The sequence below is a fragment of the Monodelphis domestica genome, chromosome 7 (genome assembly GCF_027887165.1).
Source record: "Monodelphis domestica isolate mMonDom1 chromosome 7, mMonDom1.pri, whole genome shotgun sequence".
In the NCBI taxonomy this organism is placed as follows: domain Eukaryota; kingdom Metazoa; phylum Chordata; class Mammalia; order Didelphimorphia; family Didelphidae; genus Monodelphis; species Monodelphis domestica.
In genome coordinates, this window is record NC_077233.1 from 208666419 (window position 1) to 208694360 (window position 27942).

The window sequence follows — 27942 nt, forward strand, 5'->3', positions numbered from 1 at the left end:
TTTGTAGCAAGATGAGGGATGAATCGATAAGGAGGGAGACCAATGGGGAAGCTATGGCAGTATCGATCTAAGGGGATGAGGGGGGCAACTAGGTGATGGTGGATGGAATACCCAGTCTGGAGATAGGAGGTCTTGGGTTCAAATCTGGTGTTGGATACTTCCTGTGTGATCCTGTGCAAGTCACTTAACCCTAATTTACCTAGTTCTTACTGCTTTTCTGCCTTGTAACCCATACTTAGTATTGATTCTAAGACGGGTAAGGTAATTTTTTAAAAAATTGAAAGGTGTGAGGGCCTGAATCAGGAGTATGAATCATTGTGGGAAACTGACAATACTGAAGTAGCTGATAGGATGTTGGTGAGGAGAAAGAAGTATATAATGATTTCAAAGTTGATCACCTGGGTTGTGGATACTATTATCACTTCCACTCTGTACTCCTCCCTCAAAAAACAAACAAAAAAAAAACTTGATGGGTCCAGTTCCTTTGCCTGAAATCTCTCCATTGGCAATATTTTCCTCTAGGTTAACCATTCTGCAGTTTTAGGATCTCTTTGCAATAGTACTGTTCACCTCGTCTTATACACATGCAAACACGTACATACACACACATAAAATTGTTTTAAGGGGTCTTTACCTTAGGGCTCCCAGGTTCAGACTTTTTAGTTCAGCACAGTGTTCTGATGGGGGAAAAAAAAAAGTAGAGTAGGGATGGATAATAATAGAGTTGAGCACACTGCTAGGTAGATCAAGCCAGGGTGTATGAGGCTGTACCTATCTAACCTTAGCAACCCTGCTTCTCCTTTGGAATCATGCTTTCAGCCATTGGGTTTTTGCTATTATATCTATTTTGTTCATCAATGAACCCCAGTTAAACAAGCCCAGACAGTGTTAGGCAAAGGAGTTACAAAGGTAAAAAAGATGCCAATCCTTGCTCTCAGGAAACTTTCTTTAAAAAAAAAGGGGGGGTTATTGATATCTTTTGTTTTCTACATCATAATTGCACACAATATCCTTCCCCTTGTCAGCCATCTCATACAACATTTTTTTAAAAGTACGACATAGGAACATTGATCTATTAATAAAAGGCAGATCACAGACCATAACATTTCTAAAGACAAAAAGGGAAGGGGGGTGATCAGCATAACTGATTAGTACAAACCTGAAAACTTATGCCATGTGCATTTCTGAACTTCCCATCTTTGCAAAGGGAGAGGGAAGTATCTCCTATTTCTTTTCTTTTTTTAAAAAAAGTCTTTGCTTAGAATTGATAGTAATTATTGGTTCTAAGGCAGTAGAGCAGTAAGGGATAGGCCATTGGGGTTAAGTGATTTGCTGAGGTCACATAGCTAGGAAGTATCTGAGTTGAACCCAGGGTTGATTAGGCCTGATTACTGCTCCCTAGTTTTTCTTTTAAATCATGCTAGTTTGTAATTTTATGTGGCTGTTCTTTTTACCTGCTTAGGTGTTGTCATTATGTGTACCGTTTTCTCGGCCTTTGCTGACTTCACTTGCATGCTATCACATTCATCATTTCTTAGAGCACAGTAATAGTCTGTTACATCTACATACCACAGTTTGTTTAACTATGTCCATGTTGTTACACATCTGTTTTATTTCCAGTTTTTTTGCTCTCACAAAAACTGCTGCTATAAATATTTAATTCAACGACTTCAGATAAAAACCTAATTATAGAATCTTTAGGTTAAAGGGTCTGGTCGTTTTAGTCACTTTATTTGCATAATTTCAAAATGCTTTTTAAAAATGGTGATTGAGACACACAGCAGGAAATTTTACTTTCTAGGGTAAACTTTGAGACTGAGTGTCCTGGACTTTTCTAGCCTCTGAACTAACTCAGCCTCTGGGTTCAGAGATCTACTGCTGGAACTAGATGTCCTGCCCTATTTTCTGCTTTCCTGTCACTCCTTCTTCCTGCCCTATCCTTATACTGTCATCTCACAGAGGGGCAATTTTCCAGGATTTACTTAGAAGGGGAAAGAACAGAAGGTCAGAAAAAGTATACTAGAGCAAAGTTACTTGATGACATTAGAAAAGATCTGCACAAACTGAGTAGCTCAGTGGATTGAGAGCGAGGCCTAGAGATGGGAGGTCCTAGGTTCAGATCTGGCCTCAGACCCTTCCCAGCTGTGTGATCCTGGGCAAGTCACTTGACCCCCATTGCCTAGCCCTTACCACTCTTCTGTCTTGGAACCAATACACAGTATTGATTCCACGACAGAAGGTAAGAGTTTTTAAAAAAATTTAAAAAAGAAAAGATTTGTCCAACCCCAGCTTGGGAACTTATAAAGTAGCCTAAGTTTTTTTTTTTCTCCCTGGGCTTCTAGAAGAGGCATTTTCTATCCCAGAAGGCCCCCAATGGGGCTTTTCGGAATGAACACATTGATTCAGTCTAAAAATCCTAGGTTCCTCCTGCGCCAACTAGTAAGCCTGCTTAATGGATGGTCAGGAGTGCTGCCCACATTCCTACCTAATCTCTGGTTATCTAACACTTCCTTGCTGGGAAACATGGCCATCAACTCATGAACAAAATATGCCTTCCCCACCAGTCAGTCTTTGACACCGAAGAGCTCTTCTGCAGTAGATATCTCCATTCTTTTTGGTATAAGAAAACATTTACAGAGACCTGTTTTTGATATCGTCATTTCTGGGATAAGCCCATTCCATCCCCCATCCCCACTCAGGTGATCTTCTGCACAGTTAATACCTCTTGTTTGAGAGAATTACATGACAAAATGTTACCTTTAATTCAGTAAGGCAAGTAATGTCATGAAGTCATTTTATTATAATAGCCTCTCTATATTTGAAAAGTAATCTATAGAAAGTCTGTTTGTTATAATGAGCCATTTGGTGAGATGGATCCCTTTCAGTAATCAGTCCTTCCCTTTTACCCATTCCGTTTCCAAAGGTCCACATGTTAAGAACCAATGTCCTATGCTGCTTCCCAATTTATTCCTTTTTTTTTTTTTAGCCTTCCATCTTAGAATCACTACTATTTATTGGTTCCAAGGCAGAAGAGTGGTAAGGGTTAGGCAATGGGGCTTAAGTGACTTGCCCAGGGTCACACAGATGGGAAGTGTCTGAGGCCAGATTGAACTCATAAAGATAAGTGTAGCTGCCTGCAGCCACAAATTAATATATTTGTGGGTGGACACCTAAGAAAGAGATTGGAAACTGAGGGAAAATGGGTAAAGAAGAGAGAAAGAGCGATAAAGGAATAAAGACTCGGAGACAAGGAGTTAAAACACATGGGCTCCATCATGTGTGCTCCTCTGATGGTATTGAGAGAGAGTGATCTGCACATGTCCCCAAACTTTTATTGGAGAATTATGGGAGGTAACTAATGAACATGTGGTATGGCATAGGTTTTAACATTGGTTCAGTTGACAATCATGTAATCATAGAGGAGGAGGTTAATCAAACATGTGACTTGGTAAGGAATGTGGTCTGACAATGAGGTAGCTAGTACCCCTGTGGCAGCTAATACCCTGCCTGGGAATTCTTTTTGCCCTTTGGACTGAAAATTTGGACATACAATGATCAATAAGTAACCTGACCATGTGTCTGGTATATGAGCACTTAGGTTACAATATCAATACATCAATAATACTTTCAACATGAGAATATACCTGGGATGCTACAATAAGTATTTCTGATTCCAAGCTCAGTGATCTATTCACAGTGCTACGTAGCTGCCCAATAGAGAGTATATACCATTTTAAGATTTTACAAATTGGTATCCTTGTGAGGTAGGTAGTACAAGTATTATTACCCCTTTTTATAGGAAACTCTGAAGCTCTGAGGGATCTTTACTTTCCCTAGGTCACATGATAAGGGTAGGATAGAGTTGAGACTAGGTCTTATGTCACCCCTTCTCAGCAATTGAATCTGGTTGCCTCAGCCTGCTCGTTGCCAGGCTCACATCAGGATCCATTAGTTCCTCCTGCACTCAGAATCATGGATTTGTAGCCAGGAGTGACTTTTGAGATCATTTAGTTTAATCTTTTTTTTTTTTTTTGCCCAGTGAAACACAAATAGTAAATGGCAAAATCAGGATTTGAACCTAGGTCTTCTAATTCCAAAATTAAGTACATTAAACTATGCTGCCTGGGTAATTGGGGTTCAGCTTATGTTCTTCTCTGACCCTGTACCCCACCCTATTTGGGTAGAATGGGTTCTTCAAAGGTACATGTGCTCTGGATGGGGGAACTAACCTATCCTCTGTTTTCTCTAAGATTTGGGTTCAAGGGATGAGGAAAGCAGATGCTTGGGCCTTTCCTATGATCTTAAGCCCTAGGGAGGATGTGGTTCATCAAGAGCCCCAGCATTGAGAATTAAGGAGTGGAGCATGGACCACAAGCACAGGAAATGCCACCGTCTTCTCTCCATACCCCAGTCTGCCCTAGGTGGGCCAAGCCCGTCTCCCAGGGCATAGTTCTTAAAGTTCCCATCACTAGTCTTCAGCAGGGAGGCAGGCAGTCAACTAAGATCCAGCCTCGCCTGGGACAGTGGAAAGAATACTATAACTTTGTCATTAGAGCAGCTGGGTTTGGAGCCCATCTTTGACATTTGCTATGTATATGACCTTCGACAGGTTACTTAACTTCCTTTGGCCACAGTTACTTCACCTATAGAATAAGGGGGTTAGACCAGATGGCCTCTGAGGTCTATTCCAATTCTATATTGATGATCTTGCCCATCTCTGTCCTTCAGCTCAGAAATAGTTATTTTTGTATCCCAGTACAGACCCCACTTGCCAACAGGGAGCCACAGATTTCCCAACAATTCACTCAGGCATACGAGTCTTAGCTGATGATCAGAGTTTCATCCTTCAAATTATACCTAACAATACCCATCTCCCGCTATATTTAGCAGATGGGAAGGAGAGATTACACTTTATCATTGAGATACAGGCAGATGAAGGGTGCAGGATGTTGAGGGTGGAGGGGTGGGGGCCCCTACACATATGGGGTGGAGCTAGGGCCACTTCCTTCCCTTCTGGGGGCCCCCAGTCTCAGTCCTGCCTGTTTTAATTTGAGGACAGACAAGACTCCCCTCAAGATCTCTAACTACTGCTAAGAATATCCAACTGCAGGTAAGAATGGATCAGGGTCGGGTCAGGGCTATTATTAGAGCCAGAGCAATTAAGCAAGACTGAGTCTAGAGAAGAACATCTTTCAAGATAGGAGTAGGGATCCGGGCAAATTGTGGCAGAGATAGGTGGAGAATCCTTATTCCAGTGGGTAATAGGATGGTTGGGAACTGGGGGTCAAAGGCTTGATTAGTTATTGGATTTGAACCTGGAGAGGGTTCCTAGTGAGAACTAAATTAGGAGACAGTAAGTGCTTGGGGGGGCATTCATGCTGGGCATCTCCACCCTGATTATTTCTGAGTCTGGAGAAAACCGTTCAACCACAAGCTCAGCCAGGCAGCTGTTGGGGTGTGGGCAGGAATGGGGAGGGTGTTCTGGCCTGTGCAGATCCCTCCTCTCTTTCTTCTCACAGGGCTTGACTCCCAGACACCCTTGCTTTCTGGGTCTTAGGGAGACTTCACCTGTTGTCATGGAGATAATATCCCCTTTGACTTTGTTGCTCCTCATCCTCACTGAATGTTCCTGGGCTTCAGCAAACTCACATGTAGAGCCTACTGACTTCCAGCCCCTGGATACGATGTCTGTGACAATCTCTTCCTCAGCTATGAACTCCTCAAACTCTCCCTTGGCTCTGGAAGCCACACTCTTGCCAACCTCAAATTCAGATCTGATCTCCACGCCCTCTCCAACCCTGGATGGCAGTCCTTTGACATCCTTGGCCCCAGACCACATATCCTCCTTGCCCCTGAATGCCAAGGACTTGGAGGCCTCTATCCAGAGAGAGAAAGCTCTCGAACTAAATGATTCAAAGGCCCAGACTCTGGAAGTCAACTCAGATCTGCCTGTATCCATGACAGTAGAGGCCAGGGATAACATTCTTACCACTGAGGTGGCATCTTCCACCACTTGGACTTTCATAGCCTCTGGACTGACCTCAATGGATAAAGAGGCCCCTAGTAGTACCCAGAAACTGGCCACACATACATCCACTCCAACTAAGTCTTCTGCTAGTCTCATTGGTACAGCTACCATGGTAGCATCTCCCTCCTCCATATCCCCTCCTTTGGTTACCAGTACAGAGCAAGGGGAGAAGACCACCCCCGTCTTTAAAGAAACAACCTCCTCTAAGGTTATTTCAGCTAATACAACCATCTCTAGCATGACAAGTTTCCAGGTGTCCCAGGTTAGTGAGACTACATCTTTCATCTCATTAACCCATGCGTCTCCTGAAAATGAACAGAGGCAGGATGGAGGTACCTCCCCAGTGGTAATTCTGGTTGTGGTTCTCCTGGTGATGACTTTCTTGGTCATCTTATTCTTGCTGTGGCGCCGGCGACAGAAGAAGAGGACAGGAGCTCTGATGCTTGTGGGGAGTGGGAAAAATAAAGGAGCTAGAGATGCTTGGGCTGGGCCAGTTCAGGTTGCAGAGGACCAGGCTCCATCTGGGTCAGCAGCAATGGAAGGGGACACAGGGAACCCTGAAGGTGAAGGGACTGGCCGTAGGCCCACACTCACCACCTTCTTTGGCAAACGAAGGTCTCGACAGGGTTCTGTGATGCTGGAGGACCTGGAGGCTGGGGCAGCCACCAAGAACTTCAAAGAGGAGGCTGTATCCCTTATGGAAAATATGGATGGAACTATAGAGAACCCAGAAGCTGATGGATCAGTTGCTGATGGCTCAAAAGCAGGAGATGGGAACTTGCCCTCAGTCCCAGTGACCAACGTGTGAAGGGACCAAGATCATCAATTGCCATGGGCAGGGTCCAGCCTCACTCGAGACTCTAGGGTTTCCTTACAGGTGGTGAAGGATCAGTCAAAATAACAAAGGGAAGACTGCTTTGCATCTGATAGCTGCTCTGCCATACTGTAATAAATAATGATAAAGTGTGTTGAAGTATTTCTGTTGTGTAACTGATTGTGGTAACTGGATACTCTGGCAGACTAGAGAGATACTAGGGGAAACCTCAGGGTGCCTAGTTGTTATAATGGAGATAGATGAGAGACAATGAGAGATAGAGATGCTGCTTGTAGGGTGCTCTGGGGTATTCTGGGGTTGCCTATTGATCACTATTGGCTAATAAATCAAGATATTTTCCTACCCTTCCTCCTCCCTTCACCTCCCAGTTTCCACCCATGGCTTTCTGCCTCCCTTTCCCCATCTTGATCTTAGTCAGCCACCTTCTAAGTAACTCAGGGGAACTATGAGATTTCAGAGAAATATTCTTCAATCTTCCTTTCTCAAGTAAAGGGGTTTATTGGGGACAACTGGATGGAGAACTGAGGTAAGAGGGGTAGGGGTGTCCCTAGTCTACAAGGAAGGGTTATTTATGAAGGTTTTAGGAAATGTCAGTCCAGTCACAACTGTGACTGAGACAGCCAGAGAGATGGAGGACAACTGTTAAATCTTCTTTCTTCTTCCAATTACACAAAACCACCAACAAAAGTAAATTTCTCCTCAGATTAATTTTCAGAAGCTTTCCCAAAGGTCCTTCAACTTAGGACAGACAAAGCCAGCCACCCTTGGTCAGTAACCCCCAGAGAAGAGATCTCTTCCTTGGTCAGTAAACCCAGAGCCCAAGTCTCAGTACATCTCTTCTGGCCAGCTCCAACTGACTGTCCTGGGAACATTCCATTTGGAATCTTCACCTTGATTGGCAGATCAGGTCCCCAGCTTTGTTTCTTGCATGCTTGTCTTGTCTTGTCTTGTCTTGTCTTATAAATCCTCTTTCTTCATACCTCTTCCACAATACCCATGCCTGGTTTTTATTTTTATACCCATTTTCTTGGCATGCAGACTGCATTAACTAACACACATGTTCAAAGAGAGATCACTGGAAAAATGATACATTAACTTTTAACAAATCACTTAATTAACATTCTTATATATATAATATAATATATAATATGATATATTATATATATTCTTATATTGCGATTACAGGTAGCATGCATGATAAAAGTCACAGGTGGCTTCATTTTCTCATTACCCTGTGAGAAGTTTTGAGCTTACAGACAATCAAGGAAAAAATTACTTATTGCTTTTAATAAAATGGAATAATTAATCAACAGTTCTTAAAAAACCATTCAACAATCGTATCATTGAGGTTGAGGGGTACTGGGAACACAATTCAAATTTAATATTAGACTGGTCATTTCTCAGGGTTCTTACTAGGGAGTTTCTGAGTTACTGATTTGTGTAATTAAGTCACTGAGGCATATTGAGGCTTGATGTACTTGTACTTATTGTATGGGCCTCTATGACTGATTTGTGTGATAGCTTCATGAGAGTAGGTTTCTGTGAGTGGGAAAGTTTTGGGCTTGACCTGTAGCTGCAGTTTCACTGGGGATTATGTACCTAAGTCAAAGTTAACCCAGGATAGTCTTTTGGAATTGGGTTTAAGGGTCTGATCTTTTGGTGATGTTTTAGAGAATTAGGGTACAGGTATTTTTCTCTTACATTATTCCTTCTGAGATTAGAGGGAATAGTAATCATATCAATTCCATAGGTAAGGGACATTGATGAGAGAGGTCATGCAATGGGGACAGAGTGGGCAATCACATCTTGCCAAGGGCCACTCTGTGGCCTCCTTAGCTACCATGCGTGACTCTGCCAAGGCATTGTGGCCTGATGGCTCCCAGCAATCAATCAGTTTTCCAGGCACAGTGACAAGAGTGAGACAAAATCTATCCTCAAGGAACTTAACTTCCCCATTCTTCATCAAGTCCCTTGCCCATTTATCAGTTGGGGAATGGCTTGATTTTTTGTACAATTGATTTAGTTCCTTATAAATTTGAGTGATTAGACCTTTGTCAGAGGTTTTTGTTATAAAGATTGTTTCTCAATTTGTTGCTTCCCTTCTAATTTTGATTGCATTAGTTTTGTTTGTACAAAACCTTTTTAGTTTAATGTAATCAAAATTATTTATTTTGCATTTTGTAATTTTTTCTACTCTTGCTTGGTCTTAAAACATTTCCTTTCCCAAAGATCTGACAAGTATACTATTATGTGTTCACCTATTTTACTTATTATTTCCTTCTTTATGTTCAAGTCATTCACCTATTCTGAGGTTATCTTGGTGTAGGGTGTGAGATGTTGATCTAAACCTAATCTCTCCCATACTGTTTTCCAATTTTCCCAGCAGTTTTTGTCAAATAGTGGATTTTTTGTCCCCAAAGCTGGGATCTTTGGGTTTATCAAAGACTGTCTCACTGAGGTCACTTACCCCAAGTCTATGGCACTGATCCTCCCTTCTGTCTCTTAGTCAGTAGCATATGGTTTCGATGACCACTGCTTTATAGTACAATTTAAGATCTGATACTACTTAGGGCGTGTTGGAGCACAAAAGACATCCAATGCAGCTGAGGAAATCTCCAGGTGTAACGACTTTTTGTGCCACTGGACCCAGGCTTCCAACGCCGAGAGAGTGGGACTGTCTCTGTGCATCGACTTTTCCACTTAAATCTCCTTCACGCACAAGTGTCTTTGTGCACACTCATCTATCATAGATGAAAATGCACAAAGACAATCATCATCCTCGGTTACCAAGAGACTACTACTACTACTACTACTGCTAGGCCACCTTCCTTCCCATTTTTTTCCCATTATTTCCCTTGATATTCTTGATCTTTTGTTCTTCCAAATAACCTTTGTTATTGTTTTTTCTAATTCAGTAAAAAAGTTTTTTGATAGTTTGATGGGTGTGGCACCAAATAAGTAAATTAATTTGGGTAGGATTATCATTTTTGTTATGTTAGTTCATCCTACCCACGAGCAATTAATGTTTTTCCAATTATTTAAATCTAGTTTTAATTGTGTGGAGAGTGTTTTGTAGTTGTCTTCATATAGTTCCTGTGTTTGTCTTGGCAGATAGATTCCCAAGTATTTTATACTGCCTATGGTGATTTTAAAGGTAATTTCTCTTTCTAACTCTTGCTGCTGGGATGAGTTGGAAGTATATAGAAATGCTGATGATTTGTGTGGGTTTGTTTTGTATCCTGCAACTTTGCTAAAGTTGTTGATTATTTCGACTAGCTTTTTAGTTGATTCTCTAGGATTCTTTAAGTAGACCATCATATCATCTGCAAAGTGTGATAGCTTGGTCATCTCCTTGTCTATTTTAATACTTTCAATTTCTTTTTCTTCTCTAATTGCTACTGCTAGTGTTTCTAGTATAATGTTAAATAATAGCAGTGATAATGGGCATCCTTGTTTCACTCCTGATCTTGTTGAGAATGCTTCTAATTTATCCCCATTGCAGATGATGGTTGCTTATGGTTTTAAATATATTCTCTTTATTATTTTTAGAAAAGACCCATCTATTCCTATACTTTCTTTTTTTCTTTTTTTCTTTTTTCCATTGTTACATGATTCTTTCCTCCCTCCCCTCTTCCCTTTACCCTCCCGGAGTTGACAAGTGATTCCACTGGGCTATACATATATTATCAATCAAAACTCATTTTCTTATTCATTTTTGCAATAATCTTTTAAAACCAAAACCCCAAATCCTATACCCATATAAACAGGTGATAAATTATATGTCTTCCTCTGTATTTCTACTACCAGATTTCTATTTTTAGATGTAGATAGCATTCTTTCTCATAAGACCCTCAAAGTTGTCCTCCATCATTGCATTGCCTTTTTTTTTATTTTAAACATTATTTTATTTGGTCATTTCCAAACATTATTCACTGGAAACAAAGATCATTTTCTTTTCCTCCCCGCCCCCTCTCCTAACACCTTTCCCTCTCCCATAGCTGTCGCACGATTCCACTGGTTATCACATGTGTTCTTGATTCAAACCCATTTCCCTGTTGTTGGTATTTGCATTAGAGTGTTCATTTAGAGTCTCTCCTCAGTCATATCCCCTCAACCCCTGTAGTCAAGCAGTTGCTTTTCATCGGTGTTTTTACTCCCACAGTTTAGCCTCTGCATGTGGATAGTATTTTTTAGATCCCTGCAGATTGTTCAGGGACATTGCATTGCCACTAATGGAGAAGTCCATCACCTTCGATTGAACCACAATGTATCAGTCTCTGTGTACAATGTTTTCCTGGTTCTGCTCCTTTTGCTCTGCATCACTTCCTGGAGGTTGTTTCAGTCTCCATGGAATTCCTCTACTTTATTATTCCTTTTAGCACAATAGAATTCCATCACCAACATATACCACAATTTGTTCAGCCATTCCCCAATTGATGGGCATCCCCTCGTTTTCCAAATTTTTGGCCACCACAAAGAGTGCAACTATGAATATTCTTGTACAAGTCTTTTTCCTTATTATCTCTTTGGGGTTATTCCTATACTTTCTAATGTTTTCAATAGGAATGAGTGTTGTATTTTGTCAAGTGCTTTTTCTGCATCTATTGAGATAATCATGTGATTTTTGTTGGTTTGCTTGTGGATATTGTAGCATACCAGGCATGTTGGCATCTGGGAAGTATGGTTGATGTATTGATATTGTATTATATATGTTCATTTATCAGATACTTTGGCAGATCAGTTCATGATCTTACAGGCCAAAGGGTAGGAAAATTCCCGAGCCGCCACAAAGGCTTAGCCCTCACCTTGTCAAACCACATTCCTTTGAAAAGCACATGTCAGGTGAATCTCCACCTCCTCTGATCTTGTCATTGTCTATTCAACCAATGTTAAGACCTACATACTATGTTATGTATTCATTGATCATCTCTCAATCCACAATAAATGCTGGGGTGAGGGACGCTATTCTCTCTCTTGATTCCTGCAGCCTTGGAGTTCTTCCTCCTATCTCTTTTTATCTTTCCTAGCGCCACTCTTGCCCACGTGCTTTCTATCTTGGAATTCTTACTTCCATGTGTTCTCTTATTTCTCGTATTTTCCTTTAATTAATTTTCAAAAGAAAATATTATAAGGATCTAGCACCACTCCCCATATCAATTAACTTGTCTTTAAGTCTTCATTTATCACCCATTTTCCTCAGGCTCCCTTCTCCTTCTCAAGCTACAACCCACAAAGGAAAATTATATAGCAACTGCTGGTCAGATTGTTATAGATATGGTCAATTATGTGAATGATTTTCCTGATATTGAACCATCCTTGCATTCTTGGTATAAATCCTACTTGATCATAATGAATAACCCTTGTGATCACTTGCTGGAGTCTTTTTGCTAGCATTTTATTTAAGATTTTTGCATCTATGTTCATTAAGGAGATTGGTCTGTAGTTTTCTTTCTCTGTTTTTGATCTACCTGGCTTTGGAATCAGTACCATATTTGTGTCATAAAAGGAATTTGGCAGAACTACTTCTTTGCTTATTATGTCAAATAGTTTGTATTGTATTGGGATTAGTTGTTCTTTGAATGTTTGGTAGAATTCACTTATGAATCTATCAGGCCCTGGGGATTTTTTCTTAGGGAGTTCTTTGATGACTTGTTCAATTTATTTTTCTGATATGGGGTTATTTAAGTATTCTATTTCTTCTTTGGTTAACCTAGGCAATTTATATTTTTGTAAATATTCATCCATATCACCTAAATTGGCATATTTATTGCCATATAATTGGGCAAAATAGTTTTTAATGATTGCCTTAATTTCCTCTTCATTAGAGGTGAGGTCTCCCTTTTCATCTTGGGTACTGTCAATTTGGTTTTATTCTTTCCTTTTTTTATTAGATTGACCAGTACTTTGTCTATTTTATTTGTTTTTTTCAAAGTACCACCTTCTTGTCTTGTTTATTAATTCAATAGTTCTTTTACTTTCAATTTTATTAATTTCTCCTTTAATTTTTAGGATCTCTAATTTAGTTTTCATCTGGAGATTTCTAATTTGTTCATTTTCTAGTTTTTTAATTTGCATGCCCAATTCATTGGTCTCTGCCTTCTCTAATTTGTTAATATATGAACACAAGGATTAAAATTTCTCCTTAAGTACTGCTTTGGCTCCATCCCATAGATTTTGAAAAGATGTCTCATCATTGTCATTTTCTTCAATGAAAACATTAATTGTTTCTATGATTTGTTCTTTAACTGATTTTGGAGAATGGTATTATTTAAGTTCCAACTAATTTTTGATTTACCTCTCCATGTACCCTTACTAATTATTATTTTTATTGCATTGTGATCTGAAAAGATTGCATTAATTATTTCTTCTCTTTTGCACTTGTTTGCATTGTTTTTATGCCCTAGTACATAGTCAATCTTTGTGAATGTACCATGTGCTGCTGAAAAGAAGGTGTATTCCTTTTTGCCCCTATTTATTTTTCTCCACATATCTACTAACTCTAATTTTTCTAAGATTTCATTCACTTCTCTTACCTCTTTGTTATTTATTTTTTGGTTTGATTTATCTACTTTGGATAGAGGAAGGTTCAGGTCTTCCACTAGTATAGTTTTTCTCTCTATTTCATCCTTGAGCTCCACTAGTTTCTCCTTTAGAAATTTGGATGCTATGCTATTTGGTGCATACATGCTGAGTACTGATATTTCCTCATTGTCTATACTACCTTTTATTAGTATGGTATTACCTTTCCTATCTCTTTTAATTAGATCTGTTTTTTACTTTGGCTTTGTCAGATATCATGATTTTGACTCCTGACTTCTTTTTTCTCAGTTGATGTCTAATAAATTTTGCTCCATCTGCTTACCTTTATCTTATACATATCTACCTTCCTCATGTGTGTTTCTTGTAGACAACATATGGTAGGATTTTGGTTTCTAATCCACTCTGCTATTTGCTTGTGTTTTACAGGTGAGTTCATCCCATTCACATTCAAAGTTATGATTACTACCTGTGTATTCCCCAACATTTTAATGTTCTCTCCTTGTCCTGCCCTTTCCTCTTTCATTATTATCTTCTACACCAGTGTTTTGTTTTTAATTAGTCCCCCTAACCCCCACCCTTATTTTCCTTTTCTTTCTCCCCCTTCCCTTCTTATTCCTCTCTTATTTTTATTTTGTTTTTTTAAGCTACCTCCCCCACCCCCCACCTTGTATTGCTTCCCTCCCCACCCTCCCTTTCTTCCCCCTCCATTTTTATTACCCTTTTATTTTTTTAGGGTCTATTAAATTCCCTTCTCCTTCTCTTTCCCTCCCCCCTTTTTAACTCCCCATCCCACTCCCCACTTAGTTTTCCCCTTTCAATTTCCCTATACCCCAATGGATCTAGATGCTCTCCTTGTTATTGATTCCACTGAGGTTTGAGTATTACCTTTTAGCCCGCTCTTCCTCTCCTTCTTATAGTTGTATTCTTCCCCTCCTACTCCTGGGTGCCTTTTTGTGTAATATAGATTATCCTAATTTTCTTATTCCTTCAAGTTTCTCTTGGTGCCATCTTCTCCCCTCCCCCCTTTCTTCTTTTTTTAATATGTGATTTTAAACCACTTAGTACCCCAATCTCTATCTATGAATAATTCTTTTAACTACTATAATAGTGAATACAATTTTTGACAGTTACAAATAACATTTTTCCATATAGGAATACAAACAACCTGGTCTTGTTGAGGCCCTTAAAGAAAAAAAAAAAGAACCCTCTCTTATTTACCTTTTCATGTTTCTCTTGGTTTTTGTATTTTGATGTCAAATTTTCTGTTTAATTCTAGTCTTTTCTTTACAAATATTTGGAAGTCTTCTATTTTGTTGAATACCCATACTTTCCCCTGGAAGTATATAGCCAATTTTGATGGGTAGGGATCCTTGATTATAGACCCAATTTTCTTGCCTTTCTGAATATCTTATTCCAAGCCTTGTGGTCTTTTAGTATGGAGGTTGCCATATCCTATGTAATCCTGATTGGTGCTCCTTGATATCTGAATTGTCTCTTTCTGGCTTCTTGTAATATTTTCTCCTTAGCTTGGAAGCTCTTGAATTTGGCAATTACATTCCTGGCAGTTGTCTTTTGAGGATTTAGTATAGCGGATGATCTATGGACTCTTTCAATGTCTATTTTGCCCTCTTGTTGCATAACCCCAGGGAAGTTTTCTTGGATAATTTCTTATAGTATGGTGTCAAGATTTCTGTTTGTTACCAGGTTTTCAGGTAGCCCTTTGATTCTCAACTTGTCTCACCGAGATATATTTTCAAGGTCAACCACCCTCTCAATGAGATATTTTGTGTTAACTTCTAATCTGTCATTCTTTTGACTTTGCTTCATTAATTCTTGCTGTCTCGTGAGATCATTGGCTTCTACTTGCCCAATTCTAGTTTTTAATAATTGGTTTTCAGCTAAGATCTTTTGATTTCCCTTTTTGGTTTGATCTATTCTGCTTTTCCAGCAGGTCATTTCTGGTCTTCAATTTGCTTATTATTTCATCTTATTTCTGGCCTTCAGTTTCCAAGTGGGAGATCCTGTCTTTTAAACTGTTATTTTCTTTTTGAACTATTTCCAACTTTTCTTGCCACATCTCTTCTATTTTTCTGACAATCTTGGATTTAAAGTCTTTAAGAACTTGTGACCAATTTCTATTTTTTTCCCCCGAAGGTTTGATATGTTTTGTTTGTCATCTTTTGCTGTCTCTTCTTTAATCTGGAATTTTTCTGCATAAAAATTATCAAGGGTCAAAGTTTTCTTCTTGTTTTTTTTGGTGTTTGTGGATTTTTGTTCCTGGGAGTTGGTGGCCATTGCCTTGTTCCTTCCTGGTCATATGTCTAAGTGAGGAATGTGGGTGATCTTTGTATTGGGTTCTGGAGAGGTTTTTGCCCTGAGGATATTTTTCCCAAGCCTCAACAATGTCCAGCTGCTCTTAGTGGCAGGTCCAGCCCCTAAGAACTTAAAGATTGCCTCACAGGGATCTGGGTATGGAGTGTAGGCAAGTCTCTGTATTGAGCACTGGAGAGGTTTTAGCCAGAGGACTTTTTTCGGTTCTCTGTGGTGTTTTGCTGTGAGCTACCCCCTTCTACTCAAGCTCAGCAGCCTATCTCAACATTTCCTCAGCCTCCCAGTCTAGTTTCTCTTAGGGGTAAGTCTGTGTTGACCTCAGCCAGCCTCCCTCCTAGAACTTAGAAGTTTGTCCAGTGCTTGCTTCAGCTCTGGAAAGGTAGATGAAATGGGGGAGGGGTGATGACCTTGCCCCTTGGTGGGGGAAATTTTGCCCCATTTTAGAATGGACATGTCCTAACTTTGCTTACCTTCTGTGCTGTGCCCTAGCATGGAACTCCTTTGCTCATTTGATTGTGGTTTTGTTGTTTTGAGGCACTCTGTCTCAATTGGTGGGAGAGGAGAAGAAGAGCTCTGCTTCTACTTGGTAGTCATCTTGACAGAAGTCCTGGACTGTCCAATTTTTAAGAAAACCATATTTTGACAAGCTCATGTCAATCATTTGCCCAAAAAAATATTCATCCAGCATCTACAATAGGAGTCATCAGCTATGCCTTAGGACAGTTTCCCCTAGGGTACTGAACTTCTCCCTCTCCTCAACCCTGGCAAAGGACAAAACCTGCCCCCAATACCTTCCCTATTCCCTCGTTCAATAGCCTACCCACCTGCTAACTTTTATCCCAAGTGAGGCTTGCCCTGGAATTGGCAGAAGTCATACCTGAGGTAGCTTCATAACCAGGTTGCAGCCAACCTCTCCAGATGTTTCATTTTACTACACTTCATATTCTCTCTGGTTTGTCCAATCTGGCTTATATTTTATCTCTCACCTCCATGCCTTTGTATTGACTGCCCTCCATGCCTAGAATACTTATCCTCCTCAACACTGACTTTTAAAATCCATAGTTTTCCTGAAAAACTCACCTTACATGCCATGTCCTACACAAAACCTTTTCTAATCCTTGAAGTCATTGGTGCCTCTCCCACTCACTCCAGCCAAATTATTTCATGTTTATGTACAGATGTTGTATTTGCTTATAAGTCTATGCAGTGTTTCTTTCTTTCAAATATAAGCTCATCAAAGGTAGGGACTATTCCATTTTTATCTTTGTGAGGATATAGGAATCCAAATCATTTTCTTCTTGTTGTCCTTAAAAGGCCTAGAATGAAGGGTTTCTTCCCATGAGCATCCAGGGGTGAGAAGGTACCAGAATGGGTACCAGAAAGAATTCTGGATAGGTAGTGGAGAGGGATGGTACAAAGAGAGTGTTGGAATGGGGACTGGAGCCCAGGGGAAAGGAACACAAGGAATGCTCCTTTTGATCCTGTAGATAGGGGGAGAAATGAATATCTCTTGTTTGTGGTCCACGAAAGAATTCAAGGATTTATTAGAAAGATGAAGTGTGTGTTGTGTATCTATTATTATTATTATTGGGGAGCTAGGTGGTACAGTGGATAGTGTCAGGCCTGATGTCAGGAAACCCGAGTTCAAATTTGGTTTTGGACACGTACTGGCTGTGTGATCCTGGGCAAGTCATTTAACCCTGTTTACCTCAATTTCCTTTTCTGTACTAGGAGCTGGAGAAGGAAATGGCAATCCAGTCTAGGGTCTTTCTGAGGAAAACCCCAAAAAGAGATCATGAAGATTTGGACATGACTGAAAATGACTAAACAATTATTTTTTCATCCCAGAAGTTTCTTTGATTCCATTTCCAAGGAGTTCATTCTCTTCCCCTTTCTATTATTTCAGTCCCCTTCTCCATTCTGGATTCTAGGAGGTTCAGCATACAGCATTTGAGCCTTTAAGCTTTCTTGCCTGTTATCTGACCTCACCCCTAAATTCCCACTAGCCACCAGGACTGGGTGAGTTGACTATTCATAGTTGAGCGTGTCTGGGTGCCTAAGTGACTATCCTAGCCCAGGGGAGTAAACTGTGACCACAACAGGGAAGTTAGACCAGGTTTGGGGAACCTGCAGTTTCCTTCCTCCTGATACTTCAGGCAACTAGCAGGGGAATTATACTCTTTTTTTTTTTTAAATGGGCTCTGGGTAGTTTATGTTGGTCTCACTGCTTTAATCTCAGCTAAACTCAGAGTCAAACCCAATCCCCTCAGTCCAAAACCCAGCCCAAGAGTCCAGCCTAGCCCAGCCTCGTATGTGGGTATGTGGTGAATGGGTGTGCAGGTGAGACCTACAACAATGTAGACATGCAAAGAGGAAATTTGCAAAGAAAAGGAAGCTATTGAGTCAGAGCCCCCTGTGGTCTGTGACCTTGTGGGAAAGAGACGTAGACTGTGACAGACATAGTGTCAGGGAGGGAGGGGAATGCAATCGAATTGGGCTTCAGTTTGAATCAGTCTCTTTCTCCTGGTCCAAAAAATAGACCTGGGCTACTAGAGAGTGGGGTTTGGGGCGGGCCAGATGGTGAGGATTGATTGGGCATCAAAGTCTGGTGGAGGAGAAAGGACCAGGAAGAGACTTCACTGAATTTCTAGCTTACATCACATAAAAGATCCAGTCCCTGACCTAAATCAAAGTCAGGTGGGCTACCCCTGCTCCACTTGGAACCAAGGCTAATGCTAAGGACCTTGGTCAGCAGACCCAAGATAAATGTCTTCACTGCTTTCAGACCTTTACTGAACTTTGAACCCCAGCTTGAGGCACTGACTCTCCCAGCTCCTCCCTGGTCCCTGGGTTACTCCTCCAAATCCTCTCCCACCCCACTTCTGCAGCTGTGGCCATCAGGAACCAGATGTCCTAGGATGGTATCTGATTTCTCACTGGCTTCTTTTTTAAAATTTCATTTTATTTTTTAATTTCAAATTTAACACAAATAAAACAAGTATTTGCAATACACTGTAGAAGATTATATATAAAATTGTGGATCTCTATTATATAGAGCATTATTTAAGTATATAATACATTCAACATGTAACTTTTATAAAATTTCTTTGCTTGTTTAAGATTCCTTCCTGGGAGTAGCTAGGTAGTAGTCAAGTAGCTCAGTGGATTGAAAACCAGAACCAGAGATGGAAGGTCTGGTTTCAAATCTGACCTTAGATACTTCCTAATTATGTAATCCTGGGCAAGTTACTTAACCTCCATTATGTAGCCCTGTGTTGGCAAACCTATGGCACGCAGACCAGAGCATGGGGGAAAGGGGGATGCTCCCTTCCTCTTCTGCACACTCAGCTAAAGATCTTTCTGTCATCACCTGCCCCTCTGTCTATTAGCCCAATGGGAGTACTTCCTCCCTCCCCTGTCTGGGTGGGGGAGGGGCTCACATGCCACCTAAGTGTTGCAGTTTGGACCCTCCACCTCTAAAAGGTTCACCATTATTGGCCTAGTCCTTACTACTCTTCTGTCTTGGAACCAATACATGGTATTAATTCTAAGAAAGAAGGCAAGTGTTAAAAAAAATAGAAAAAAGATTCCTCTGGTCTTCTGTTCAGTTATCTTTTTGGCAGGAAAGAGGAAATTATCCTTAGCCCCTCTCTCTGTCTTTCCTATCTCCCCTCTACACACACACACATTGAAAAGAAGAAAAACAAAATCCTTCTAAGAAACATGTATAGCCAAGCAACAAATCCTGACATTAGCCACATCTAAAAGTGGTTGTCTCATCTTGCATCCTGAGTCTGTCTCGAGGTGAGTAGCCTTCTTCATCATTAGTCCTCCGTGCAAAGAAAGTTCTCAAATCTTCCAAAGCTGTTTTTCTTTACTATGCTGTTATTCTCTAATTTGTTCTTTTGGCTGTATTCACTTCAGTCTACATCAATACACACAAGGCCTCCCAGGTTTCATGCCAGCTTGTTGGTTCCTCTCCTGTCTAAACAGGGAAGTTCTTTGTAGAACTTTCACCAACACAATTTTGGGATGCCCTGATTTGGGTTCTCTAGATTGATCTAATTGTTTGGTTTTTCCTGTAACTAGTTTTCACCAGACTGCCAGATGGGTCCTTGACCAAAAACAACAACAATAAGTACCTGCTCTAAAGCTATAGTCCTATAAATAACTCCCTTCTCTCCCCAGTGAAGGGAATACAATATAAAGGGGAATCTCTAATGGAGTGCCCCTGTTTGGACATGGTCAGCAGGAATTGATTATGTATATTTGTTTCATTTTTCTTTCTTTTTTAAAAAACTCTTCCCTTCTGTCTTAGACTCAGTACTGAGTATTGGTTCCAAAGCAGAAGAGCTGTAAGGGCTAGGCCATGGGGGTTAAGTGACTTGCCCAGGGTCACACAGCTAGGAAGTGTCTAAGGTCAGATTTGAATCCAGGACATCCCATCTCTAGGCCTGGCTCTCTATCAACTGAGTCACACTAGTAGTCCTTTCTTTCTTTTTCAATTGGTGAGGAAGGAGAAGACAGGAAAAGGGGAAGAGAGTTAAAAGGGATTTGGGTTAATTGAAAAAATGAGATTATATCATCTATAGATCTATAGATCTTTGAAAGAACTAGAAATATTTTAACATGAAGAAGAGAAGCCTTAAGAGGGGGTTAGGGGATGGGACAGGACTTACTGGTTGTCTTCAAATATTTGGAAGACTTATAATAGAAGGGGCAGGTAGGTGGCAGGGTGCATAGAGTACAGTGTCTAAAGTCAGGAAGACTCATATTTCTGAGTTCAAATCTGACCTCAGACACTCATTAGCTGTGTGACCCTGGGCAAGCCACTTGACCCTGCTTGCCTTAGTTTCCTCATTTCAAAAATGAGCTGGAGAAGGAAATGGCTAAACCATCCCAGAATCTTTGCCAACAAAACCCCAAGTGGAGTCATAAAGAGTCTGACACAATTGTACAACAACAACGATTATATATAAAAAAGGAAGATTAAGCTTTTTCTGCCTGATTCTTGAGGGCAGAAAAAGGAACCCTAGGTAGAAATTGTAGGTTGGTAGATTTGACTTTGACACAAGAAGAAACTTCTTACAGTTAAAACAAAATAGAATGAAGCTGCTTCTGGATAAAATGAACCACTACATGTTAGAGAGTCCTGCTTAGAGCTCATCCAAGTGGGCTTGATGACTTGCTTGGTCCCTTCTAGTCCTGAGACACAGTAGACCTAAAAGGCATGGAATGATTATCGACAGGGCTCCTGTGACCTCAAAAATCAGTGATTCAACTCCAAACACAGAGATTATTCAAACTTTATCAAAGGCAACTACTTCCCTGGCACATACACGTGTAGAAGACAGTGTGCTCCCCCCCCCCAACCCCTTCACCTGCACCCTGAACACACCAGTGTCTCATATGTGGGAGAAGGGAGGGATGGAAGTCGCAGGGAAAAGCTAGAGGAGGAAGGATCTGGAACCTTCATTTGGAGACACAGACAATACAGTACAGCAGGAGTCCAGGGCACCTCTTGGGGCCCTGGTTGTAGAGGGGCCAAAGGCCCAACCTAGGTTCTGGGCGGGGATTGGGATTAGTGGGAGGAGGGAAGGAGGGAAGGAGGGAAGGAGGGAGGCCAAGGGAACCCACAGGCTCTGGCCTCCTGGAAAAGGGCAGCAAGGGGCTGTGCTTAATCCACCCCACTCACCATCCTCATTCTTGGGTCTTCACCTGGTTTTTGTGACCAGAACTGAGCAGCACCCCCTCCATGGACAAGGAAGGTAAAGAATCTCTTGTTTTCCCTCACCGCCCTACTGGCCAATAGCTCATCTCTTCTCACCTTTTGTCTTTCCCTCTTAAATGCCTATATTTTCTCTTCTCTGGAAGACTCCCTGAACTTCCTGCTTCCTCTCTTTTTTTCTTGTTGCTACCCAAAAGGAGGTAGAGAAGAAGGAAGTCTCTGAGATCCCAGGAAATGGAAGAAGGGGCAACAGAGAAGGCTTTTATCTCTTGGGAAGGGAGTGAGGGAAGAGGACAGAGCTGGTATTTGCAGAGCTGTCCCTGAACTTTGCCTTCTAACCAGTGACCCAAAAAAGGAAGGGGCAAAGTTCTATTGAAGCTACATGGGAGTGGGGGAAGGGACCCTGGCTACAGGGGAATCTGTCTGTTGTCTTCACCTAGGGTGGAAAGAAGCCCACATGAGTGGGTATGACATCTGCACAGATGTGACAACTCATTTCATTTCTTCAAGTGGAAAGAGTGTTGGGATAGGAAAGGAGAGACAAAGGACTTATTTCTGGCTTTGCCACTCTCTATGTGTCCCCTCTCTAGGCCTTAGTTTCTTCTTATGTCAAATAGAAAGGTTGGGTCAGATGATTTCTAAGACCCTTCCAGTTTTAATTTCTATGACTTTGTTGGCTGTTCTGACCATTTGATGGGAAGATGACTCCAACATATTATATTACTGTTATAGAGAATGGTGAAAGATCAGATGTCAGAGCTGAAAAAGACATTAGGTATAATCAGTTAATCAACAAACATTTCTTTCTTTATTCATTTTTTAAAAAACCTTTACCTTTTGCCTTAGAATACTATATTGGTTCTAAGGAGAAGGGCAGTAAGGATTAGGCAATGGGGGTTAAGTGACTTGCCCAGGGTCACACAGGTAGGAAAGTGTCTGAGGCCAGATTTGTACCTAGGACTTCCCATCTCTAGGCCTGGCTCTCAATCCACTGAGACACCCAGCTACCCCCCAACAAACATTTATTAAGGGCCAACTATGTGCCGGGCAGGACAGCTAGGTGATGCAGTGGAAAGAGTACTGTGTCTAAAGTCAGGAAAACTCATTTTCCTGAACTCAAATTTGACCTCAAACATTTATTAGATGTGTGACCCTGGGCAAATCATATAACCTTGTATGTCTCAGTTTCCTTCTCTGAAAAATGAACTGAAGAAAGAAATGGCAAACCACTCCAGTATCTCTGCCAAGAAAACCCCAAATGGGGTTAAAAAGAGTTGGAAATGACTAAAAAATGACTCATGTGAAGATAGGATTAACTTTCCTCTTGTCTATTTTTAGCTAATCAAATCGAGAACTTAAAGTACCCCTACTTCCCATTAAGCATGAGAGTTTATGAAAATTATACATTCAGCAACAGCAATGTGCCAGACATTGAGCGAGGCATTGGGGCTGGAGACTGGATCTGTGATCCCCTGAGACAGGAAGCTTCCAGATAAGGAAACAATATAGTTCAACTCTGCTATCTCTGCAACTTGCTCTTGGAGGTACCTAGAGCTCAGGCTAATTAAACGGTTTATCCAGGCACATGGCCAGCATGTGTGAGTATTGTCAATGTTAAGACCAGTTCTCTATCCACATTGGGCCATGTTGGATTCTGTGTAAATAGAAATTTTATACACTTGAACCACATTACCCAGCATCCCCTTCATTGACGTCCTGTCTTTGTGTCCCTACCTTAGGGAAAGGAGTTTGTTGGAGATGCAGCTCTTGGGGCTTCTCCAGTGGTTCTGCGCTCTCTCCTGGGTGTGGGGTCTGGGAAGCTTTCTCTTTACTGAGGCTATTCTTTCCTTTGCTTCAAGTTATTATTAAATTTTATAAAAATAATACTTGGAGTATTTGGCTATTAATTTTTAGTCTTACAATAAACAGACAAAAGTGACAGTCCCTGCTCTCAAGGAACTTCTATTCTCTAGTGTAAAAGGGGGTTTGGGAGAGGGGTGAGTAGGTTTTGTCACAACTGGAAGAATATAACTCTAGTGAGAGGTTGAAGGGAAATGTGGAGAAAGGAATATGGATGAAGCAGAAGGGTTGAGGAAAAGATGGCAGTATCTCTTCCTCCTGGAGATTAGTTGACACCAGAGCTTGAGGCAACCTTAGAGAGGCAGGAAGAATTTCTCTCTTCTCAAAGGATAAATTAACTGGCTGTTCCTTTGAGCACTGCAATGGCACAAACTGGAAGGACAGATGTCAGGTTTCCTTGCCAACAGTCCTGAACAAAGGGGTTTATAATCAAACCCTTTTCTGTGGAGAGTTGTGACAACCCAGGTCTGGTTTGCTACAGACTCAGCTCTGAATCCTATCTCCAATTTGTCTAATCCTTTCCCTTAGTATAGAGACAGGCCCAAACTCAAATCTGAATTATAATAATTAATTTATTGAAGGGACAGGGGAATGGTAAGGTTGGAGAAGAATGGTAAGGGAGAAGGATGGTGGGAGAGGATGCCCTGCAAAACTAGTTCCACAGCAGTTGGATTTCAAAGGCTCAGGCTTAAGGCTTCTGTGCCCCAGCCCCCTTCCCAACTGACTACTTTTTATACTCTCTATACTACTATAACTTAACTAAATCTTTGTAATCAGTTCAAAGAAAGATGAGAGAGAGAGAGAGAGAGAGAGAGAGAGAGAGAGAGAGAGAGAAAGAGAGAGAGGAGAGAGAGAAAGGAAAGAGAGAGAGAGAGAGAGAGAGAGAGAGAGAGAGAGAGAGAGAGGAGAGAGAGAGAAAGGAAAGAAAGACAGAGGAGAGGAGAGACAGAGGAGAGGAGAGACAGAGGAGAGGAGAGACAGAGGAGAGGAGAGACAGAGAGAGAGGAGAGGAGAGAGAGAAAGGAAAGAGAGAGAGAGGAGAGGAGAGACAGAGGAGAGGAGAGGAGAGGAGAGAAACAGAGAGAGAGAGAGAGAGAGAGAGGAGGGGTTGTGGAAGGATTTCTAGATGAAGCAGGTACACTAACAAGTAGGAAAGTTGGGCTCTTTTTCCTTCTGTGACTTCAGACCTCCTGCCCCCCCCCCCAAAAAAAAAGCATTGTCCTTCCAAGGCTGGAAGTGTCGAGCTGGTCAGATTCTCCTCAGCTCACAGTTCTCTCCCCAGATTCCTTTGCTGACTCTCAACTGCCACCCGGCTAGCTGCCCATCAAATGGTAGGATTCTATTTAGGGTCTCTTCTCAGTCCTTTACACTAGGAGGAGACAACATGGAGCCTAGTGAGCAATAGTCCATTAAAGCTTCAATTGTCTATGTTCCTCCTGCTGTCAATGCCATCGACTAGACCTTAGCTCTATTTAACCAATTAATATCAATTATCTTTTAAAAAATCCCAGCCTTACCTTTTATTTTAAGTCAGAAGAATGGTAAAAGTTAGGCAGTTGGGATTAAGTGACTTGCCTATGGTTACACAGCTAGGAAGAGTCGGAAGCTAGACTTGAACCCCGGTTCTCCAGGCCCAGTACTCTATCTACCATGCTACCTTAGCTGCCTCAACATCAATTAACTTTTACAAAGGGATATTTATTTAAAGACATGGCAAGAACCATAGTGTTCTCTCTGATACCATCTCAGTCTCTGGAGATAAGGGGTTCAGACTTAGCACTATTTTGACATGGCACTCATTAGTCTCCCCAAGTTCATGTCTAAATGCAATACCGACGCTGGAGGACCCCTCATCTAGGCTGAGTTGGGTCCTAAAGGTTACATCTTAGGGGCATTGATACAAATTTCCCCGACACCCAAGTGTATAGAAGAGTCACATTTCTGGCCTTTTAAAATTCACAAAATTATAACTTCTAATTCCTCCACCCAAAATAAAAAAACAAAGGCTGAAACCAGAAATGAAGCCAGTTTTCCTGGGGTTCCATATTAGTTTCAGATAGAGAAAGAGGGTCCAAGGTCTTTTCCTCCCTGGGATTGTCTTTCATTGCTTGTCATCAGGGAAGGAGCCAAACAAAGAAAACCAAATCCCATCTCCAGAGACTAATGGGGCAGCTAGATGGCTCAGTGGATACCGTGCAAGGCCTGGAAATGGGAGGTCCTGGGTTCAAATGTGGCCTCAGACCCTTTCTAGCTATATAACCCTGGTCAAGTCACTTCATCCCAATTATCTAGCCTTTACCTCTCTCCTGTTGTCGAGCTGTTACTAAGACAGAAAGTAAGAGTTTAGAGAGAAATGCTGAGCCTGAAAAGGCTTATTGAAGGTACTCTATCAAAGAAACCATTGCCAAGCATGTGGTTAACCAACTAGAACCAGTTACAGAACGTCCTCTAATACAGTCTCCCCGGTTTTCATGTCATCACAACACCCCCAAAAGCAGGCCTTCAAGTTTTATCATGGGGAGAATTTCATCAGCTGAGTATGCCAATGCACTCATAAGCACTGGACCTATAGATCAATCCTCATTACACTGAAAAGTAGAAACAAGATGATTTCTTTTTCTTTTTGGTAAGGAGTGCACTAGCCTAATAGCTAGGGAAAGCAGGAAAGGGTGCATGTAGAAGAGCGTATTTTAACTAAATCTGGAAGGAAACTAGAAATCCTGTAAGATGGAGATGAGGAAGCAAGTTTGATTGCATCAGATTGAGAGGCATAATTTTTAATTTTTTTTTAAACCCTTACCTTCTGTTTTGGAATCAGTAGTTTGTATTGATTCCAAGGCAGAAGAGAGGTAAGGGCTGGGCAATGGGGATCAAGTGACTTGTCCTGGGTCACACAGCTGGGAAGTGTCTGAGGCCAGATTTGAAGCCAGGATCTCCCACCTCTAGGCCTGCCTCTCAATCCACAAAGCCACCCAGCTGCCCCTACTTGTGTATCTTTTCATTATGTTCCACAAGATGTAAGAAATCAAGCCAGACAATAACCTTTTAAATGTAAGCTGAATTTCCTGAGGGACATTCAGAAAAATCCCAGGCTCCCAAGGCTAGTCCACCATCTTTGGATGGGACAAATGTGTTTCTTCTCAAGTCTAACAACACACTACTTTTTCCACTTGGGATGCTTGGGAGAAGGGCTGGCTCTGCCCATCTTCTGAGTGCTAGTTTAGTTAGGATATGGCACATTTCCTACCAGTTGAAAGGGAAATCCCTACAAGGCTCTATCCTCCTCTTCCATCATATGAATATGGTGGCAATAATGAAATCATTACTACATCCTTCCCTTCTCTTTCAGGCATCAAAGAATCACATGTGTGTACAACATGTTAGCTTTTACTGACTATGTCTATTGCAAATCCATCCTAATAATTGCCAAGGAAAACACATTTCTCTATGCTACCAAATCTTTATCTATAGCTCAACTTCTCTCCCAAGTATCAGGGCTCCATTTTCAACTGTTCCCTGGATATAACTCCCTATTTGTCCCGTTGTTCTTCAGTCGTTTCAGTCATGTCCAACTCTTCGTGGCCCCATTTGGGGTTTTCTTGGCAGAGATACTGAAGTGGTTTGCCATTTCCAGCTCATCTTCCATATGAGGAAACTGAGGCAAACAGAGTTAAGAGACTTGGCCAGGGTTACACAGCTAGTAAGTATTTGAGGCCAGATTTGAACTCAGGCAGATAAATCTTCTGGACTCACCTTAGTTGTCCGGTAAGCTCCTCAAACTCAGCAGTGTGTAAACTCCTTGGAGTGCTATTTTTTTTTTTTAATCCTCCACACTTAGTAGAGTGGCTTAAATCTTCTTTGTCTAGATGCAAGGCTTGGGGTTTGCTTATGTTGAAAATTGACCTCATCATCCCCTTCCTCCAATCCCTGCCTAAAGTGCCCCCCAAACAACAACAAAGAAACCCTCTTTGTCCTTTCCCTTGACTTCTCCACAGAGCCAATAGCTAAGACTGGGCAATGGGAACTTCTTGTTATGAGAATCTAGAAGGGTTGATTACAGATTACTTTACACCCCTCAGCAGCAGCATAGGAATAACTGAACTTAATACTTAGCAAAAATAATGAGTGAAAACAGGAACTGCCAGATGGTCAGGAAGCCCTGTTAGCCTCACCATAAGTGATTTCCCCCCTCTCTGCCTCCTCTCTGTTTTCCATCTTTCTCCCTCCCCAGCCTTATGGGCTTGTAGTTTCTTCATCTTCCCACAACTGGGCCAAGAGCATGTTTTATGCCTCTAGTGCCAAAAGAATAGCTAATTATGGTTCCGCTTCCCTGATAAGTGACATCATGGTCCTCTCAGCTTCCCAGAGGTGAAGCCTTGGGGTCATGCCTTGTCTGTCCTGCCCACTCAAACTACACAGTCCTCCATCTAAGCCCCTCATTTCCTTTTTTTGTTTGTTTTAAACCCTTACTTTCCATCTTGGAATCAATACTGTATATTGGCTCCAAGGCAGAAGAGTGGTAAGGGCCAGGCAATGGGAGTTAAGTGACTTGCCCAGGATCACACAGCTGGGAAGTGTCTGAGGCCAGATTTGAACCAGGGACCTCCCATCTCTAGGCCA

The 27942-nt window shown here is 41.4% G+C and overlaps 1 protein-coding gene across 15 annotated transcripts in view; it reads left to right on the forward strand.

Moving 5' to 3' along the window:
- The window catches only part of CD2BP2 (CD2 cytoplasmic tail binding protein 2), a 40611-nt gene that overhangs the window by 6249 nt on the left and 6420 nt on the right, over positions 1-27942 (forward strand). For 2 of the 15 annotated variants that reach the window (XM_056806413.1, XM_056806412.1), the window contains one exon: positions 5520-7001. The exons of 11 other annotated variants lie outside the window; for them this stretch is intronic. In XM_056806413.1, the coding sequence (XP_056662391.1) occupies positions 5520-5557 (38 nt within the window). In that variant the 3' untranslated portion in view covers positions 5558-7001. Of the gene's footprint in view, positions 1-5519; positions 7002-17465; positions 18740-21323; positions 21503-27942 lie in introns of those variants that run through there. 2 more of the 15 variants (XM_056806414.1, XM_007498483.3) reach the window with 2 other exon arrangements.